This window comes from Silurus aristotelis, assembly GCF_946808225.1.
Source record: "Silurus aristotelis genome assembly, chromosome: 28".
Classification (NCBI taxonomy): domain Eukaryota; kingdom Metazoa; phylum Chordata; class Actinopteri; order Siluriformes; family Siluridae; genus Silurus; species Silurus aristotelis.
The window spans coordinates 10,755,961-10,778,486 of NC_139601.1; the positions used below are offsets into that span (position 1 = coordinate 10,755,961).

The 22,526-nt window shown below is 33.2% G+C and overlaps 2 protein-coding genes across 4 annotated transcripts in view; one reads left to right on the forward strand and one right to left on the reverse strand.

The window, feature by feature from the left end:
* lactbl1b (lactamase, beta-like 1b) overlaps positions 1-20,249 on the reverse strand; it is a 97,202-nt gene extending 76,953 nt beyond the window's left edge. The window contains exon 1 of the mRNA XM_083534164.1: positions 20,208-20,249. The gene's annotated coding sequence lies outside the window, so the exon portion shown is untranslated. The remainder of the gene's footprint in view (positions 1-20,207) is intronic.
* A 145-nt stretch (positions 20,250-20,394) lies between these two features.
* The window catches only part of ephb2b (eph receptor B2b), a 139,514-nt gene continuing 137,382 nt past the window's right edge, over positions 20,395-22,526 (forward strand). For all 3 annotated transcript variants that reach the window (XM_083534088.1, XM_083534089.1, XM_083534090.1), the window contains exon 1: positions 20,395-20,871. In XM_083534088.1, coding sequence (XP_083390214.1) covers positions 20,820-20,871 — 52 coding nt within the window. In that variant the 5' untranslated portion in view covers positions 20,395-20,819. The remainder of the gene's footprint in view (positions 20,872-22,526) is intronic.

The window sequence follows — 22,526 nt, forward strand, 5'->3', positions numbered from 1 at the left end:
CAGGCAGAGTGGAGTGTGTGGAGAAGAGAGGCAGAAGTCATTTGTGATAGAAGGGTACCTGCAACAGTGAAAGAGAAAGTTTATATGACTGTGTTGATACCTGCTATGTTGTATGGTTCAGAGACAGTGGCATTGAGTAAAAGACAAGAGGTGAGCTGGAGGTTGCAGAGCTGAAGGTGTTAAAATTTTCGTTGAGAGTGACGAGAATGGAGAGGATTAGAAACGAGTTTATTAAAGGGACAACACGTAGGACATTTTGGAGACAAGGTGAGGTAGGCGCGATTGAGATGGTTTGGACATGTGCAGAGGAGGAACATGGACATTGATAGGAGAATGCTGAGGATGGAGCCACCAGAAAGAAGGAAAAGAGGAAGACCAAAGAGGAGGTTTATGGATATGGTGAAGCTAGACATGCAGGTAGTTGGTTTAAACGAGGCAGATGTAGAGGACAAGGGGGGGTATGGAGACGGATGATCTGCTGTGGTGACCCCTAATGAGAGCCTCCGAAAGAAAAAGAAGAAGAAGAAGAATAGGTATATATATATATATATATATATATATATATATATATATATATATATATATATATATATATATATATATATATATATATACCTATTCTATATATTCTATTCTATATATATATATATATTTTATATATATATATATATATATATATATATATATATATATATATATATATATATATATATATATATATATAAAATGCATAAATCCAAAGGCCATAAAAAAAAAAAAAAAAAAAAAAAAAATAGTGCTTTTGGACAACTTTAGAAATGAAAGGCTCTGGGGCTGTAATAAATATTGATTTATTCAGAGACATTTATATCTTAAACTTTATGTTTGAATAGTATAAAATAAAACTGATACGTTCATAGATTCATAAAATAAACCTCCGCCATGGATTTTTGTTTTTACAGTTTTAAGCATTCCTAGTTGCAAAAGGTTTAAAATGTCTTATGAAAAAGTGACAGGAGAGAATATGGAACACCAGATATCATTTTAAGATTTTAAATTGGAGGCCAAACACTGAGCATGATCCATTACATTATACAAACATATGAAACTGCTGCTCAATAACACTGCGTACAATTTTTATTGCCTTCGATTGATGTGACATAAAGGTTTACATTCAGCTAGAATACCTGCATGAGTTGATTGGCAACATTTGCATTTACTCAAAGGGTAGCTGATGTGCCATGGCAGGTCATCTCCTGTGGCCTCTCAAACATTCATGAACTGCTGCGATTTGCATATTACAGATGCCTTAAGTTGCAGTTGATCTCGTAGCAAATCAGAGTATTTTAACCACAACCACATTGCTGCTAGGCGTGAATTAAATGACATGCTCGTAAAATTTCAAAACTGATGTTTCACATTTTAAAATGCAGTTCAAAGCATTTTACCTAAAAAGGGAAATAAAAGCAGCATAGGAGAAGACAAATATTTAATAATAGAACATTTTAATTCCATAATATAATATGGGGTAATATAAAGGTTCATATATGATAGAAGTAACAAATCTAAATCTAAAGACAAGCTTGCGTTGTTTACAGTTTAACATTGCTCATTGATGATACTTGATGTTTGTATTATATGATGAAGTGCCACAGTGTAGGAGCAATTACACTTAAATCAGCTTCACCATTTCTGCTATGGTTAGTTCTTTGAAACAGAAAGCAATCCTGTGCTTGAAATCTTTGTTAAGACTATACTGTGTAGCATATTCGGTAAGAAATTCTGACATATCAAAAAAGTGTTGGTCCTTTTGTAGCCTAAAAAAGATAGAAAGCAACATTGAAACACTTTTCAAATTTTAAGTAATCATAATATAGACTCTTTTTCCAGAAAGTCTTTTTGAACACTGCCACTAATCTAAACAATATTATTACTCATTACATAGTTAAAACAAATTACATTATATATTTATTGTAAAAATAATTCAACTTCACAACAGTCCAGCTCTATTAAGCAGACCATCAGAAAGATAATTGGTTCTCTTTTTCTCTGTTTGGATGTGAATTAGGCATGGTACTTTTATCAGGCCTCATCCATGCAACTCAGGCAGTATGTACATGCCAAGGGAGATGTTCTCATCAGATTACTTGTTTTGTTTTACAGAAATCCATTATTTCATTCCATCATTAGTGTAGGCATCAAGACGCTGCATGGCTTGTATTTTGTTTAGCTCAAAATTCCATTCCACAAACAATGTTTTTCCTATATGAAAGCAGTATTTAAACATGAGAGCAATTGTACTGATATTTTGTAATTACTGTATATGCCAGCACTTTGTAGTGATCAGTAAGTTTTGGGATCATTACTTTACAGAGTCTTCATCATAAGACTTTTATTATTCTAACACATGTTGTTTATTTAAGAAAGAAATTAGGTTTATAATTAGTGTCAAACTGCTGTGGTAAAAAGAAAATAAAGCTCTGGTCAAAAAAGAATCAACTTCAGGGTGTTAATATCATGTGCTGTTGTGTTTTATCCCTGACTTGTTAAATAAAATTTTCTAACTCTAGTAAGTATCTGATTACTATTTGTATATATTACATATATATATTTGACAAAAGCATTAAATCATTAAATATATATTAAAAAACTTGATGACTGTTACCTGAAAATAAAAACTCTAATGCCTCTGCACATTCACAGACAAACAGGAACATGTGGACTTGTTTTGGACTGAAGAAAAGGTTTGACAGATTCCACATTACAAGCTGGTGTTTCTTTCCTTGTTTGGATTTTTCTTTTCTCTGCCTGAGTTAGTTCACTAAAACTGTCTAAAGTAACTACATTCAATAACTTTATTTCTAGGGAGTAAGCTCTGCCTGGCTAAGTTAGTTTAGGTTACAATAAGGTAGTTTAGATTAATTTAGGTTACATCAACAAATAATAATGTTTGTAGTGTTAGGGCTTGATATTATAACTTGGTAACCAATGTTGTTTTTAATTCTTCAAGTCTACACCTTCTTGTGTACTCACCATACAATAGAGTCAGTATAAATATTATTTATATTGCAAATAACCCACTAGAACAGTTTCAGTGCACCTGGGTAAAAACTCTGTACAAATCTCTGGACGTGTACTGGGGAATGAATTCCTGTAATAGATTAAGTTTTTAGATTTTTGTCATTAAGTGCGCAGTCTAACACAGGTCCAGAATTCTCCTAGTTAAGGTCTGGTGAGCTTATAGGCTATAGGTTTCCATGCTCAGCAAACCATTTAGCAAGCTCTCGTGCCTTATGGATAGAGGGGATGTGATCCTGGAAGAGATTGTTTCCAGCAAGAAGAAATGTTTTATCATAGGTTAAAATTTACCAGTCATTAAGACTTTACAACAATTTTCCATAACAATTTCTTCTAAGAGGACTTAAACATTGGTAGCAAAATTACACCCACAGCATAACACCGACACTAGTCTTTATATTTGATTTATGAAAATTGCTAGGCATCAAACAATATCCCCTAGGTTTATGAGATATACACTGAAAACGGCACTAAACGATTAAGGCAAACATTTAAGACAGAATGTATTCATTATCCTGATGACTTACATGCTTTTTCCATTGCTGTTCACATTAGCATTCCACATTCACTGAAAACAGCTTGAGTTTGGTCAGTGACTTGGAGTGGGAGGGCAAGTGCTGGGTGACAAGTGATTAAAAGTCCTTCTTTGCAGGCTTGTACAATTGCAAACACAGCTCTCTTTCCTACTTTCCTACTTTAATACAACCCCCACCCACCACCACTTCCTCCCCTTCCTTCTCTTCTGTATATGCTGTCTGCTTCTGCCCCTCATCTCCTGAGAGGGGAACTTGTTATGTTCCAGATATTAAATTACTCATGAAATATTTGTTAGGCCTCAAGGCTTGGGCCGGAACATTCCACTTTAGCCCTGTCTCAAGCATCTCTGAGTGCAGGCGTGTGTCACCTCTTCTGGTAAGGTCAATTTTCCCCATTTGGAGCAGCAGCATTAGCGGGGGTTTCAACTTGAATTAGAATCAAAGCCCTTTCTTTTGCCACCTCTCCTTCCTCAATTTGGATGAAATGTTTTTCTAAAACACTGGAGCCCCGAGGATGCCCTGTAAAGGACTACATGACTATAAAATGAATACATTTACAGTATGCTGTCCTGCACTTGTAAGCCCCAGCTTTACTCAAGACTAATGCCAAGCTATTCATTTTCCATTATCTGCACCCATTACTTTTCAGTCTAATGTGCAGGGATTTTATCTGGGAGATTTAAAACAAAGATTTGTAAATTTGTCAATATCAATAAAAAGCATGCCTGGTATATTGATGAAGCCTTAGTGTTTATGTGCATTCGTGTGCATTTCCAAATTATTATTTTTTAATTATTGCTGCAAAAGAGAACATGAATATCGGTTGCTGAAAATGGACAAACAAAATGAAAAGGAATCCAAAATTCATGAAAAGTAGTGTTTGTGGAAATGCTACTTAAACTGTAGCCAGTTTTGACCAGGTGTGTGTCTACATGCGTGTGTGTGTGTGTGTGTGTGTCTACATGCGTGTGTGTGTGTGTGTGTGTGGTGTTATTGAGATTGTGCATGTGTTTGAGGCTTTTGAGGTTAAGCGCTCAAACACTTCTGTTTAGGCTCATGTTTATACTTAGTGACATGTCATGGTTGCATTGTAGATCTATGACCATGGTTAGAATTAAGGAATGGTTTTGGGTTAAGGTCAAGCTAAAGTAAAGTTCAAGTTTATGTTTACCAATTTATATACACATATGAATAAAAAATGTGTACAGGTAGTGGCATAAAAGAAGACGATAAGCCAAAAAAGCATTTTTAAACCTCAGCCCATTTAGTTTGCAGTCTGCAGTAATTTGTTTCAACAGCAGTTCAAATGTTAACCATTCTCCAGTGGCATTTCTCTAAACATCCCTCATGTGATCCCATGTGAAAAGTTCAATCACTCCAGAACGTTCTGAAAGAGATTATCTTTACAGCTGCCGACTACTTCTCTCCCCTTCCACAAAAATGAACAGAAGGTCATCAACCGTCTGGTTCTGGAGTCTGAGTTCTGAGGAGAATTTTTTTGCAGGAGGGCAGAGAGCAGTTAGACCAGACCTCGTCTCTGAAAACTTGCCTCCAAGAGACATTCACATCTGTCTATTAAAAAAAGCCACCCACTCCCTCCTCCTACTCCTATTTTCTTCAAGATTTCTGTTGAGACCTTACTCGCTGAAAAAGGTGAGAATCCAGTCACCCGTGATTATTACCAGCTCACTCGCCTCTTTCTGAACAAAAGCGATGTTTCAGAGGATTTTATTCGGCAGAAGCTTTGTGTGGAAAAGGCTTCATTTAGGTCAAGAGCACAGGAAAAATAAGAACCACAAAAATTCCCTTTATTGCACAGAAATGGAAAAAGAATTATTTGCTATTGCACATTATTCTTCATCTTATTTGTAAATAATCTAAAACATTTTGAGGATTTTTCTGCAGAAGCTATTTCAACACTAATTGCTTGTTAAGTAATTGCTTACTGGTTAAGGTCACTGTAGATCCAAAATCTCAGAAACACTGGTTATGAGGATTTTCAAAAATGTATTAAACTTAAAATGGTTTGCTTTGGGCATAAAACTTGTTTGTAAGAAAATGTCAGAAATGTCCAAATACTTAAAGAAAATTTGGCAGTTCTTTTAGGCATTGCACAGTATTTTATAGCCAAGAAGTCATTTTGAAAAAACCGAATTGTATTGCTTCTATTGTTATTGTACCCTGCATAGATTTAGCAAGCATAAAATTACATGTGATTTTGAAGACAAACAAAATCCATACACTTATTCAAACATTTTTCAACATAGTAAAATAAAATGAACAAATGTACATGGCTGCAGAGCTTTTACAATTTACCTATAATTTGAACAAATCATAGCATGACAATCATTGGAATAATAATGATTTAGAATTAATTTTATTTACTTGTTCCTTTTGGAAAATGTTCTTATTACTATTATGTAATGTTACTGAATAACCTAAAAACTATTCAATAAATAACTATTTCACTTGTTTATAATATCTTTTATATCAATCTGAAGATATACTTATGGCATTCTGATGCCTACTTAAGTAATAATTTAATACATGCTCAGGTCCTTAGGGAAATTATATAAAGAAAAACAGTTGTAATCAAATTTGAATTAATATTATTATCATGTGTAGAATGTAAAATATTAACATACATTTGTTTATCTAGTGTTATCATTGTTATCCAAGAAGAAAATAGACCTCTAGCTTCTTAACCATAGTGCATTTGTACAAAGAGTCTTGCTTTTCATGAATTATAACATCAGGTAGTGGGGGGGGGGGGGTTTGGGGGTTGGGGGGATAACTTCTCAGAGCTATCATAAGCATTGCTTTGATTTAGTAGTTTATTATTATTGCATTCTAAGGCTGTAAAATATACAGTAAATGACATAAAAAGCAATATTTTACAGCAACTAGATGCGTTTAAAAAATCATATGGTATTAAAATGTCAGCAGTTTTCAAATGGACCCGGTGTAGCTTAGCTACAGTGTAACCTACATTCACTAATAGTTTGGTACATTTAAAATTTGACATTTAAATCCTTCAGAAAAGTTTTCTCTCGTGCTTTGTGATTTTACAGAGTGGTAGAAGCAGTTTTGCTATTAAACCTCTAATAAAATAAAGTGATGCAATAAAGATGTTTCAGCAGCATAGGGTTTCAAGAGAAAGCTGCTTTTCCCATACATTAAGATACTCATTATAATCATCAAGTAGTATTATACTAATATAAAAAAGCCAAAATCACTTAATCTGAATGGAACAGAACAAAGTTCAAAGTCTCTTTTTCTTTACTTAGATCTCCTTGAAAGGGACACAAGATCTTATGTCTCTGTCTACCCCGGCAATATAAAGTACTTTCATGTCTACATTTGCAGTTATTATCTTACTGGCCATATTTACAGAAGTATGAAAAATAGAATTTGACAACTGGGAATCACTTATTCAAATGAGTAGGGGGCTGTTTTTGTTTTACACAGCCAGCCAAGTGCCAAATAGTTAATAGTGTGGCCGTCCATCTGGCTGCACCGAATGCCATATTGCTTTGCGCTGACTCTTCTCAGTCCAACTGCAACAGCTACAGTCATGCATCAGTTATTCAGCACTCGTTGGGGTTTTTGAACAATGATTAAAATGGCCCTGAGCAACAGATTCTGTGGCTACAGGAAGAGATTGATCAGCACTAAGGGTGGTCTCTGTGGGATCAACCATGTCTCCTTAACAGTTGCAAAGGCAGTGTTTAATGCACTGATCTCTGGCTGGGGGCTTTACTTAATACTTCATTTTGTACTAATCACAGATTTCTTGTCATTCAAAGTCTGAATTGTTACTGTTATACCTTAAAACATGTTTAACAAATTTAATTTAATAAATAAAAAACTCAGTATGGATACTTTTAAAGACATTCTTCTGTAGTTCTTAAAAAGGTTCTTTAAATAGATCTTGGCTTTCTAATAAGGATTCAGTTTGGAACCTGAAATAAAACTCTCAGTTGTATGACACTACACAGAACCTTATTTACTTATTAGTATTAGAGCTCAAAATCTGATTGATTTCCCACTTTAGTTTTTTGTGTTTGGATAGCAAAAATTATAAGCAATAAAAAGTTTGTAAGAAGCAGGAATAAAGCCCTAAGGATTCCATACACTTTAAAGAATTAAACGGTCAGTTGAATTATCAGTTGAATTGTCAGTTGAAAACATGATGTGATCTTTACCTCATTTGTACATAATAATAATAATAATAATAATAATAATATAATAATAATAATAATTATTATTATTATTATTATTATTATTATTGTTATTATTATACATTTTATTGTATAATATACACATTATGTATAATAATAATAATTATTATTATTATACAATTTGTGTGTGTGTGTGTGTGTGTGTGTGTGTGTGTGTGTGTGTGTGTGTGTGTGTGTGTGTGTGTGTGTGTGTGATTTGGAAGTGGTTTACAGCCTATATTTTGCTAAATGCAACAGTGTAAACAGTATGCATGAAAGGGTTCAAAAGAAAATAATCTCACATAAATGATGTGAAGGCTTCAAATAATTTTAATTTCTTCTGATTTTATATCCCATTTGGGTTTTTTTTGTTTTATTTGTGCTCAAACTCATCCATACCATACCAATACCCCTAACTATTTACTGGCTAGTAAATAAGCCTTAGTAGAAGACAGTTTTCCAGTTTAATTTCTGACCCTCGAGTCAATGCAGATTATTCCTGATTGGAGTGTCAATGCCATATGTGACCTACAATCTGTACTCAGCTTCTGTTGGAGGCTGTGGGGGTCGATGATCTTCCTGGCAAAGGTTGCTATGGAAAAGACCTCAAGACCTCTGAATCCTCCAGCATGATTTATTTCTCAATTATATTATTCCAAATTTGTCCTAGATTTTTTTCAGTCATTCATTCTGCTACATCTGCTCACTGTTTTACACCACAAACAACTTGAGCATATTTCTGTATGAAATTTTGGTTAGTGATTCGCATATTTCTGTAATGAATGCTTAAATGATTTACTGTATGAGTGTATGCATGTTGTCTACAAATACTCGTAACCTACATCATTTCCCTCAAACTAAACAAGCCTGTTTTCATACTAATGCTGAAACAAAAAGACATAAGTTCCTCTACCATAACAGAATGCGCACCCATACAAATGTCCACTGTCAAGTCCAATAACTTCATATCAATTGGCTGTTTTGCCTTGTTCGTATAATAGGCCAAATGTAATATATTTTTAGTGTTTATGTAAACAGGTTTAAAATAAAACTATAATAAATATTTCAGATCTAATTACTATAAATAACCTTTAGTTGTGTTACTCTTGGCATAACTCTACTAATACAAGTATGAATGCAGATATAATATATTTATAGTGAGAGTAATGAAAAAATATGAATAAATAACATTAATAATAATCATCATTAAATAAACATATTATTATTATTATCAGTTTATTATTAATGCTGTGCATTTTCTCAAATTATTATTTTTTAAAGTTATTATTATTATGTCTGTTCCTTAAAAAGAAATCTAGGCATTAACCCATGGCTAGTGTTGTTTTAATTCAACTTTCTGATCTACAGGTATAAAAATCCTTTTATACAATTTCTTTCACATTCTGGTGCACATTCTGATTTCAACCCACTGTAAAATAAAATAAAAAAACTGACTAAAAATATGTTATATCATTATAAATGTATGTTTTATTTTGAAACACACACACACACACACACACACACACACACACACACACACACACACACACACACACACACACATATATATATATATATATATATATATATATATATATATATATATAGAGAGAGAGAGAGAGAGAGAGAGAGAGAGAGAAACAGAGAGAGAGAGAGAGAGAGAGAGAGAGAGAGAGAGAGAGAGAGAGAGAGAGAGAGAGAGAGAGATTTAATACTAAAATTTACAGTTAGTAATACAGTTAGATGTATTCACACCTCACATCCAATGCTTTCTGAAAATGAACAAATGACTGAAAATGAGTCAGTGATGCTGTATAGAAGAATTAAATAATGGCTGCCCTGTAAAAAATAAAAAATAATAAAATCAGTCAGCGCATTTAGAAGTTAGAGAAGAGAAGTTATTAATAAAGAGCCAAATGGAGCCTTTTTTTTTCTTTACTGTAACGGTGGTACTGATGAGTCTTAAATGGGCAGCCACAAGGCTATAACCTAGAGAATGATTAAAATCAAGTGAGTGTTCCATGAGGCTAATGGTAAATCTAGGCAATATCTTCCAGATGTTGAGCAGCAATAATCATGGTATAAGAAAGGTTAGAGATTAAGAGGAGCCAAAACCACAATCAGGATGAGTTTAGCATACAGCTTCTGGGGATTTTGTGAGAGAGAGAGCAAAACGTGTAAATCATGTGTGTTATGAAGGTGTGATTAAAGTGTATAAATAATACAGTGTACATTTTTTAAAAAGTGAAAAAAGTGTATAAATAATACCACAAACAACAGCAATAATAATAATAATAATAATAATAATAATAATAATAATAATAACATCTGTTTATTATTATTATTATTATTATTATTATTATTATTCATTTAAAATTATTATTGTAAAACTATTATATATTTCTTAAATTTAACATACCATTTGTTTTTTTGTTTGTCCATTACATTTTTTTTTTTTTCTCGAATAGAATTTAATTTTTACAAAAGGTACAACCATGTGTATGGTAATTAAAAATTAACAACAACAAAGATAACAAAAGCAATAATTACTATAAGCAAATAATCACATTATTTGTTATGTTGTTATTATTAAAACTGTTAAAATAATAACTCACTAAGTGGCTAATATTTACACAAGCTAATGTCATACAACATTAGCTTGTATACATACAACATGTATACTACATACATGTAGAAAAAATCTGATATGGAAAATGTATTATTTTTCCCTATTCTTATGACTTACTTAAGTGTTGCTACAAAGTGCTGAATGCTACCTCAAGCTTCAGAGCATGACGTCTTCTTCCACCACTTCAGAAGAAAAAAACTTTTTAATCTGGTCTTCAAGACATGCTGCTTATTTCCCTCCTGATGACATCTCTTTTTACTTTTTCCTTAATATTTTATAAATATCTTATATCAGAATTTGTGGAATTTTACAACCATGCGACAGAATTAATATATTTATCTTAAGTAAGAACATTGTGTGCAAAGTGGAAAAAAAAACCTATAGACCACCAATCCTTTGCAGAACAACTAAGAGCAAATTTTGGGGAAAGATGGAAGAAAACCAGAGAAACCCAAAAAACAGACACGAGAATAACATCTGCACAGACAGTAACCTAAGCTGGGAGGCAGCCTCGCTACCCGCTACACCACTGCGTCACCTTCAAACGGCACTGAAAGCTTTAAATATTAACTTTTTTATCTGTCTTTATAAATAACAAGGACAATTCTTTATTTGAATATCAGAAGGCTAAAACATCAAACACTTCAAACAGATTGGATAGTTGATTTCAGATATACTGAATAATGGAAATACTATAGTTAGAATTTGTTTTTATTATTTTTAAATCAGTCCATACATAGTGAACTCCTTTTAGATTAGAGATTATATATGATCAATTTATTAGTCACTATTTTGGTGCACCTAATAAACTGGCAACTCATGATAACTATTCTGTTCACACGCTGCAATCAGAAAGTTCTAATCATGAATCTTTGCGTGCAATTAAAAATGCATCAGTGCATAAGTAGGAACAGGCTTCCTATGGTCTATGGAGTCTCCAATCTTTTCGCTCATACTGATAATCAGGCCAAGACAGCAAGGTGAATTATAACAAAGATGGCAAGGTGAATATGTCAGGAACAGAGTGGATCACCAAGATCAAAATGTAGAAAAGTTACAAGTCATTTTAAATGGCTTTTATTGTCATTTCAACCAGGTACAGTGAACGGACTAAGAAACAAAGAGCTACATAAAACAACACAGAACTACACATGACAACAGAGAAGTGAATAAGCCGAAGTAAACCATGTGAAAGATGTGTGCAAACATGTGCAAACAATGAAACACAGCACAATAATTGAAAAAGAACAACAAAAACACTTCAGGTGCCTGCATAACTTGGTGTTCTTTTTACCCAAGTAAGCTACTATAATTGCAGTGGCAGAAATCTCCATAAAATTGCAGTGTTTGTAAATGTACCCTTAAGTGCAGAACAGAAAGAAAATAAACAAGATGTATTGATGGTCTCCAAGCCAGCTATGTTTTTGTTTTAGGTGTTATATATCCTTTATCCTATTTTTAAATCCTACAATATAATGTAATATTTATAGTTTTTTTTTATCTTTCATCCAATTTACTACATCAGCTGCTTTATATAGACAGCCAAAAAGCTATGAACATAATATCCCTATGTCCCCACACTACATCTATCATTACATCTATCAGCCCAAAGTACCCAAACCACATCAATCATCTGCAATAGGCCACAGATTTGTTGTATAAGCCCTTTTTTTTAAAAGAGTAAAACATAGACAAGATATCTGCATATGCTTTCTTACTGTTAGTTAATTGCATTGCTAAAATCACAAATCGTCATTTTCAAAGTTATCAGATTTTTCATGACCCAGTTTGGCGGACCATTGAATTAAACATTAATAACTATACATTTTAATCAAATGTAAATTTAAAATGTCTTTTATGAGTGTTTTTATGAGAGTTTAAATTGTATACTTTTCCAGTTTATACAAATGAAATAATTATAACAATAAAATAATTATTTAAAACAAAGATTTTAGCATTATTAAGTTTTAAGTTCACATATTAATTATTCAATACATATAGCAGTAGTAGTAGTAGTAGTATAGTAAATTGGTTCCCTGGTGGTCTAGTGGTTAGGATGCGGTTATTAGTTAAATTATTAGTTAAATAATTTAATGACTTTTATATACATAAATACTTTTTACAAAAAATAATATACAATTTTATATATATATATATATATATATATATATATATATATATATATATATTTCTTTTACTTTATATTTTTTTGTAATAAGTATTTGCAAAAAAAGAAATATATATATATATATATATATATATATATATATATATATATATATATATATATAATTTTTATTTTTTACTTTTTTATTATTATATTGATTTGCTAAAATGTAGCGGGTAAGTAGTCAACTAAGAGTAAGACTATGACAACTGTACATTACTCTGAATAACAACTCTATTCTGTTCTTTTATTACCTTAATGTTTTTGTTTTATACATTTTTATACTATAATAAAAGTTTCATCAGATCTTATCTTAAACTACATAGTAAATCAGTAAAAACACATTACAAAGCTACAGACAAAATATAGGAGTTTTTTAGGAGACAAAACCTTTGGAGTTAGTGAGAATTACTATGCATTATGATTATATATGCTGTATATTGCAAAACTCTTTCATATGTACCCAAGCTCAAAAAATGTACAAGCTGTAAGCAAAGTAATATATAACTAACCGGGAGACTAATGAGCACTTTTTTTGAAAGCTCCCCTGCTGTTTTATTGAATGAATAACTCTGCTAGTCACACATGTTGACACTGAGCCCCTTGTTAAGTTTAGGTCACAACCCACTTTTTTGTGCTACATAGAACAGTCACATTTAGTCGACTCAGAATGGTTATACGTGGGATTTCTGATCGGGTGTTTGCTTATAAACATAGGGAATGTTCACTTTGTACCACAGCTGCTTGTCTAAAACTGTGTAGAAATGTCTGGCATAGTAAAGTCTATCATATATGCTTGGCTTCTGCAAATGAGCCTACTAAAAAATCACAGTAGGCATCCTATTAGCCCCTGTTTTCTACTACATGTGTTTCCATAACTGGAGGCAAGTGGACATACAGGCTGCAAGTCTTTGAGGATTCCTTAGTAGAGGCATGTGCTTTCAGTGAAGCATTTTACCTACACATGGATATGTGTACACTTGGTCATCACCATTACCTAATGTACTTTGGGTTTTGTCTCATATTATGCAGTAACATGTAACCTATAAATGATCCTATATATGTTTCTGTAACTATATAACCTACACCAATATAACTGTCCATATAAGACTTTTGAAAAAATATCCTCAATGTAGAAAAAATCACCTGGTTAATAGAGAAAAGGATAGTTTAATGGATTCCACACAAACTAGCATGCGGTTTGCGTTTTTCCAAAGGAATGTATGCATATGCTTGGTCTAGAGTTACATATGGACTCTGATATAAATCGAATACACAGGTGCACACCACTGCTTGGGATTATATAGTCAGTTACTAGCAGTCTGACAGCACCCAAAAGAGATTTGAAAGAAAATCTCTGCTAATCTGCATTTGGAAAGTGAACAAAGTTTTGGACAGGCAGCTCGTGTTTCCTGCTTTTAATCAAAGCCACTCCTCTCCAGACTCTGGCTGTTTGGTGCACCTGAGGAACATAACAATAGGGTTACTGGCTCTGCAGTTCTCCCACTCTCGACTTACTTGAGGAGCACTGAATCAATTCAGGTCTACTTGGGGTTTCACACAGCTCTGACTGAAAGACTAATGATTGATGGCAGACGTTTAAGGGTGGTGTTTGCTTTTTTGGCGACGGTCGTTTCAGTTGTTGTATCAGGGGGGCCCCTGTTTTGCAGAAACAGACTTGGATTTATTCCTGTGATAAAACCTGCATCCTGCATTCTAAAACCCCGTTCCTGGAACTTGGGCCTCAGGGATTGTTAAGCGCAGGCCTGTCCCCACTATAAACCTAGAAAGACGGCTGCAGAGGCTGCTGGGTGACATGCTGAGCCAGCGCTGATTGGAAACACTTTCACAGTGAACTGATCTCATCTCCCAGAGAATCAACTTAGATTCCACCATTCTGGCTTGAAAAGTCTCTAGAGCACTTTTATAAGTTGCTCCTTCTCAAATTTAAGCAATCATAATTTCAATGCAGATCACTGCAAATGTTTTTCTTACTTAAAGCTGGAGCTAAACTTCAGACATTAGCTATTATTCCTCTTACATAAGAGAGTTCTATATAATCTTATCCATATACTCTATGTTCTGTGTTCTGTGTTCAACCCAGGATTCGTATTCATTGCTTATTCTGAATATTCTTTCACATATACTACTGTCAAACTTTGCAATAAACAGAGTTTGGAAGAGTTGTTCATTTATAACCTTGTTATCATCTCAGTATTACCTAGAAAAGGATCCGATTGCTTTTGAGTCTGCTTCCTCAACTTGTATCAGGGATATCCTCCTCACTACTGCCACCTCTGCTTTGGTTATTAAGCATATAAATATAAATCTGCATATAGATTTCTGTAAAGCTGTTCAGGAAAATATCTCTTGTTAAAAGTGTCAATTAAAAGTGGAATACCAACAAAATATTTTTTGTAGGAATAACAGAAATAAATACACAATTAATGTGTATGTTTTTTTTTTTTTAGAAAAATTACAGTGCTACAAACAATAGCCATGAAGCAGTCAGTCCGATATGACAGCTACAATAAAGCTAATGTGAGTTTTCACAATAATACCATTTAAAAATACAAACAATACAATTTATTAAATGTACAATGTATTCAACTGAAGGTCAGTAAAATGAAGCTAGATCAATGTTTTACTAGAAAGCTAGTAAAACATCAGTTAGACAAAAAACAGACATAGTACTTTAGCAGGATGAACAGTCTTCCTCAAGTCTAATCTTGACCACTGACTTTGTGTGCATAATAGCTCTTCCCTCTTATCTCTTATCTTCGATCAATGTTAGTAACCCAGAGCACAATTCACATCTGAGGTGGAGGTCAGGGATTATGAGCACAGAGACACACACCTAAACAACAGCACTTTAACTTTAACGATGGCACTTCTGAAGTTCTAGGGAACATTAAATCTGTATAAAGATAAGGGCTGCAGACATGCTAAGTGTTTTTGAGAGTGAAATTATCAGCTATAGGGAGTCTGGCTCAAGTAATTTGGTGCATGGGTGGCTGATACTTTGGGTCACTAGTGACGTGACACTGATGTGATATCTTAAAAAAACAGACTTTTTTTATAGACTTAAATTTTTACAGATCCAATCAATCCATGTAAATCACATTAGTAAAACAATTAAATAATATGTTTTATGTTTTCAGTTTACAATTTGTGAAAAAAAATGGAGGAAAATGAGGTCACAGGGTCATAGCACTAACAACCCGATGCAAACCTTTGCATTTAAAGGTTAGGGGGAACGTTGTTTTTAAGTGCATTATAAAAAAAATCCATAGTTTTAATAATGGCGTTGCAAAAAATTATGTAATATCATTGCTTATTGATGTATTACATTTTCAAAGATAATGTCTGAGGTCTCTGTGTTACTTTGCTATTTCCTTATTTTTATATGAAACGAAATTATGGGGATGAAGTGCAAGATACAACTTATAAAAGAGAACTGCCTCTCTAGGTGGCACTGTTGACCAGTTTGATCAAAACTTACCAGACTGAAGAAAAAATACCTTGTGTTACAAATACATGTTCGGATGGTTTTTTTGTCTAAATATAATATATAAAGCTGCATGAACATAATAATCTGATCTGCTTTTATCACATTTGAGACACTTTTATATGTGGATGTAGTCCTAGATCTAACAAATATAACATACAGTGTGTTATATGTGTAATCACACTATGATCATAATGTGAATTATGAAAAAATATTTTTATATTTTTAGTTTAACTTTAAATGCACATATAAATATCATTGTCATCATCATCCAATGTGTTAGAAAACAAATCTCCCTAATTATAAACTTCCACATAATTAAAGTTTGGGAACAAGGCTTGTGCTTCTAGTATGCTCTCATTTCACTGCTACCGTAAAGATGAATTTTACTAGGACTTTTCCCACAAATAACAGACATGGGTCACTTACAAACACCCATGTGAACCGTTAAAGCAGATAAACTTTGGATAGAAAATCTTAATTTAGTAATTATGCACATCTGTTATTGCAGATGTTATCTGTCCAAGGACGAAGCCTTAAACCCAGATGTCACTTTTTTTTTAAACTGTAAATGCATACCGAATGTTTTCAGAAAGGCTCATATTGCACTCTAATTACACATAAATTATTGGTGGAATTAAACTTTAGGATTAAAAAAGAAGAAGAAGATGCTCATGCTGGGCCCAGTAATAACATCTCTGGCTTTCAGAATAATAATTAATATTACCTACAGCGTCTTTATATTTATTTTTTTCCACATTTCTTCCTTTGAACTGCTAATATAAAAGAGTGTATAGCCATTTATCTGACATTCTATTTTTTTTATGTCTAAAAGAATAGCTGTGAGTGAGTGTGTATTCTTTAATAACCTGATAAACTTAAAGTGTATTGCTTTACTTATAGGCCATTGAAGGCAATGCAGTAATGTGACATATGTCCTAGTCACTTATTCATTTTTTTTTTACTGGATGTTATTTTCCCTTTTACTTAAGACCTTAGATGACATCATACACAATATAATGGTTTTTTTGTAGCTTCATTAGTTGTTTTTTTAATTTTGAAGCACTACTATAATTCAAATTTAGTACATTCATTTAATACCGTCAGTGTGATAAAATATGATAATTAAGCTTTATACATTTCTACTATATCTCAAGCTAGACACATTTTTTATTGCCCTTTTAATTGAGTCCTCTAAGAACCAAATGAAAGACAAAAATTATTCTCAAAGCTTGCTAAATGCTGAATTTTTTAACTCTGATTATCTAAAAACAAAGCTACTCTATAAATAATTATTCACAATGACAGTTCCAGACCAAAAAGAATTTATCACACTTGAATTTACGTGATTAAATTATTGATCTTTCTGGGTTGTGGTTGTAGGATGTTGTGAAAATTAGGGCTTAAAAAATGAATAGTCTGCATTTCTTAAATGAGAGTCTCTCTCTCTCTCTCTCTCTCTCTCTCTCTCTCTCTCTCTCTCTCTCTCTCTCTATATATATATATATATATATATATATATATATATATATATATATATATATATCTCAGACACACACAGTAGTTTTCTTTTTGATCTACAGCAATGACGGTATACATTTTTGGTCCGCATTCACTTTTACCAAAGGGAAATCGTTTAAAATAACTTTACGGCATGTACAGCAGTGGGTATAAGTCAAAACTTTAAAACATTAATCTTCAAGAGTTAGTCTTGTTTGAAATCACTTTTCTATTTCTTTTACAATCTGACTAATAATTCTGTGCAAAACAGCACCAGGTGTTAGAATATGCTGAAATATTACGCCCTGCTCAATGGCAGTGTGAACTAAAAAAATAATACATTCCAATTTCTTATATAATAACTTTCTCTCCTCACAGGTCTGCTTTTTTTTTAAATAGATATCCAAAAGCAGTCACAGGACAAATTCAAATGCCCCATATTAGTACACACATCTTACGACCCAATAATATGCAATATAAAGACATATTGGTTGACATATTGGAAAAAAGTGTGTCGTCTGATCTCCCCTTTTCTCCCCATAGCCCATCTAATCCAATGTCGGACTCCTTTCTTGCCTTTCATATTCGGCAGTACTAAGAATGCACCACTAAATGGAAATTGGGTTTATGCAGCTTTAATGAAATTCCAGAATTCTGTTTTGTGGCTTGGCGCATGATGGAGAATAAATTCATTCTCCATATTCTCAGCAGCCCAAAAATGACAGCCTGAAATGCTCCTCCATCAGTAATCTGTTAGCAGCACTTTGCCCAGGCTTTTTCGAACTCATTCTGCACGGCTGAAACTCAAATCTAGAAGATCAGAATTCGAAAACAGTGCCAGCGACATGGGTCTTGACATGCCAGTTTAATGATGCCAAGGAAGGGGCTTGGTGGGTTGATTTGAAATGAGTGGACGTGAATGAGCCATGGAGTTAACCGTGGCTTGCTTATGGCACACATTCCTTATTTTTGAGCAGATACATCACATAGGAAAGATTTCATATCACTGAGTTTTAGATTCAATTCAACCAGGTCTGAAAAAAAATAGCTTTTGCTGTGAATGTTTGTGAATTTTAAAACTAGGATGAGAGATCAAATTAATCTGTAAAAATGTTTTAAAAAGTTGTATTTATTTTTATCTTTAAAAAAAAATAATCATAACTACTACTCCTGTAAATATTATTAAACCACTAATAGTATTAATAATAATTCTATTAATTATATTGTATACATGTTAAAAATGTATACAAAAAGAAAAATATTAATAAATATTATAATGCAAGTTGCTTGATACCAGCAAACAACTATATTTGAATAAAATATTCCCTGTATAATAAGAGTAATCCTGATTTAAAAAGAAATTCTAGATACTCGAATCTCCCAAACCAGTTACTTGCACTGCAAAATAATGTTATAAAACACAAAATTACATAATTTAATCTTCAGTATAAACAGAGGACCATGAAATACCAGAAACTGTATTTCTGAAATCTTTTGCCTATGGTCTATTCTTCTTTTCGATTGTATAATCCAGTGCATTTTTTTTTTCAGCATGCTGCTAAAGGCCTGTTTAAGGCTTAGTATCAGGGCTAAATGTAAATTTTGATTCCTAAGTGCAGTGAATAAAGGTGTATTATGACTCCTCACATAAACATTAGAACTACATGTGGAAGTGATTCGGGAAATTTGGCAGGGTGTGCTACTTGCAGCGCTCAGGATTGATTTTGTCTGAGAAAATTTGCACTACTCAAACTGCATGAACGCTAAACGCGGGCCATGTGAGATTCAAGGGACGTTCGTTAGCGAAATAAAAGCAGCAGCGACTGGAAATCTGCGTGTTATACAGTGTTTCCTATTTATGTTTGCATTTTAGTTACAACTAGTCGGTGGATGAGTAAAGTATTATCTTACAAATGCTTTGTGCTCATTCACTTTTTTCCCCTAAAGCAATTTTTTCACACAAGAAAATTAAACGTATTTGTGTATAAGCCCCATATATGTTTTATATATATAGATTCTGTATATTATATAAATTCAGCATTCCACTTTATATGCGGACTAAACGCTTGATTTCAGAAGCGAGGTGTATCCCCCTCTCATTTACTGTAATTTATTCATTAAGGAAATGGCACTGAACGACGGGAAGTGAATAAAACACACTTTATTACAGCAACGAACAAACGACCTTGGCAGCAATTTTCTTGTTTTTTTTTTTTTTTTTCTCCTTTTTCTCTCCATTCTCAGTAGTGCGTTAGGGAGGAAAAGTCACACTAAAAAATAATAGGATTTCGGATTTGGTTAACTTAATGAAATAACGATCACAAAGAAAGAAAAGAAAAAAAAGAAAAACAACTTTTTTGTAAATACTAATACTCCTATTATTAATAATGATAATGATGATGGTGATGGTGACAATGGTAATAATAATAATAATAATAATATTAATAATAATAATAATCATCATCATCATCATCATCGGATATTCTTAAGAAACCCAAACTCAGTATATTTGACCATTAGGTGCAATAATGCCAAGTTGAACAACAGAAAACTATTTTGACTTTCTCAGAACACAGAAATGAAAACTTACCTGAGCAAATGTTTAAAAAGAACACCCAGACTTCTTCTACCATCCGCTTCATGACCATCCAGAAACTCTTTCAATACATTTCATAACAGTCCGATTCATTATTATTATTATTATTATTATTATTATTATTATTATTATTATTATTATTATGCACAGATGAAGTTAGAAAGTAACGCTCGGGTTGATTGACAGGCTGGAAATAGAGGAAAAACCCTGCGCGTAGGGAGGAGTTTCAGCGCCAATTCCTGCTCAGTGATATGAGAAAAAGCATCCCGTTTGGATTTTGACCATTTAAAGCGTGCTGGAAAAGACTCTTCCAAATAACTGGTTTTGTCTAATAGATTTGCGTAATCTAGTGAGCGCTTGATTTTTATTTTTTTTTTAACCTGGCTGTTCTCCCCCCGTCTACAGCACTTGGTTTCGTCCAAACCTGGTTGGTGATTTTCGTTCAGCGTGTATGGCATCGCGTTCATTCAACTGAACGGGGAAAAAGCGCACCGGTCCGCGCCATCGTCTGCTGTCAATGGCTTTCGGGGTTTGTTTTATTTGAATGTCCGGACTTTCTTCTCTTTAAAAAAACAAAACAAACAAAAACCCCCCTGAAAACCAATAATGGATATCCTATGGATTTTATGGATACTACACACAGCACTGGCTCTTGAAGGTAAGATATTGTTTCCTCGTGCTGATCGCACGGAGAGTTTTGCGCTGCCTGTAGCGCGTTTCGGCTTTTCATTATCATATCCTTTCGGGAAATAAGACGGCGGCGTGATTAGATTACTGAACACGCCGATCATCCTGGGGCATGAGATTGGATTGATGGATAAAAGACAGAGTTCACACTGCGCGCTCACACTGCCATGCCTTCACCGAGCGCTCTTACCGCAAATACGCGAGGGTTTTTTTTTTGTTGTTGTTGTTGTTTTTCGGTGCTTCCAAACATCCGCAAAACCGAACTCGTTACGTTGCATCCCAGCTGTAGTATTTCCAGGAATGGATTACAGGATGCACTCGTGGACGCTTTTCTGGTTATGTTATTCATACCGGCGAAACCGTCCTTTGAGGCAGCATATGGATTTCAACTAGTATTTGATTATCACAGGCTTCTGTATGTGCAAGTGAAAGATTTCAGGTGAATTATTAGTGATGAAAAGCAAAATTAGCATCACTGATATAAAGAACACACAGCAAAGCAGAACCGATTCATTTGATTTCTTTGTGACACTATAACACTTTCCCTAAACTATAAGAAATCCTATAAGCCTCTAGGACCCGACAGTTGTTATTACTAGCAGGTAAGCAGGGGAGTGAAATCTCCCTCTGCTCGAGTGCAGGAGTCGCGTTAACTGTGTGAAAGTCTGATCAGTCAACCTGTCATCTATTCATCCAGTGCAGTGCAAAGTGCTGTCCTTTCCCCCGTCGATCAGACCTGCATATAAAACCAGAAAGTGCCACAAAAGCAGCAGTGAACACCACAGAAGCAGAACCCATACACCCTATAAACACTCGGATTTTTTCCCCCAGTTGTGCGCGTTATAGTAAAAGCGCACCGCGCTTCACGTGATCATTTGTTTTTACATGTGATTAATTTCGAGTAACGTGTGGAATCACGTGGCAAAACGTGCAGGTGGATTTTCAATTTTGCACGTGTGGACCTGTATGTGAACTCTGATGACGTGAAAATAAAGGAATGGATTGTGTGTGTGTGTGTGTGTGTGTGTGTGTGTGTGTGTGTGTGTGTGTGTGTGTGTGTGTGAAATCAGAATCATCTTTATTGCCCAGTATCGTGGATTGCATATAGAAGGTGTGCTATAAAAATATGGAAAAAATAAAATAAAATAAATAAATAAATAAATAAATAATTAAAAAAAAAATTATATATATATATATATATATATATATATATATATATATATATATATATATATATATATTAAAGTAATAAATAAAGACAAAGATTTCAACTGCACAATTTGTTCAATGTAAACGTGTTACAATGCAAACGATAACGTAAAAGCGAGGCAGTGCAAACATTGTAAAATGTTAAAATTAACAACTTGAAAAAGTAGCATTGTAAAAGTGAATTAAAAGTAATTTTTTCCAAAAATCTTAAAAGTATTTTTTTAAAGAGTACCCAGAGTGTAAACCACATTACAAACCACTATTTAAAAAAAAATTACTAAATTGTTTTTAAAACCTTATTCTCACTAACATGATAAATTGTGTTTAAAAAAAATTGTTAAATACAAAATTTTATAATTTCATATCCATTTCATATTTTATTTCATAACATAAATAAATATATTCATTAATAATCAG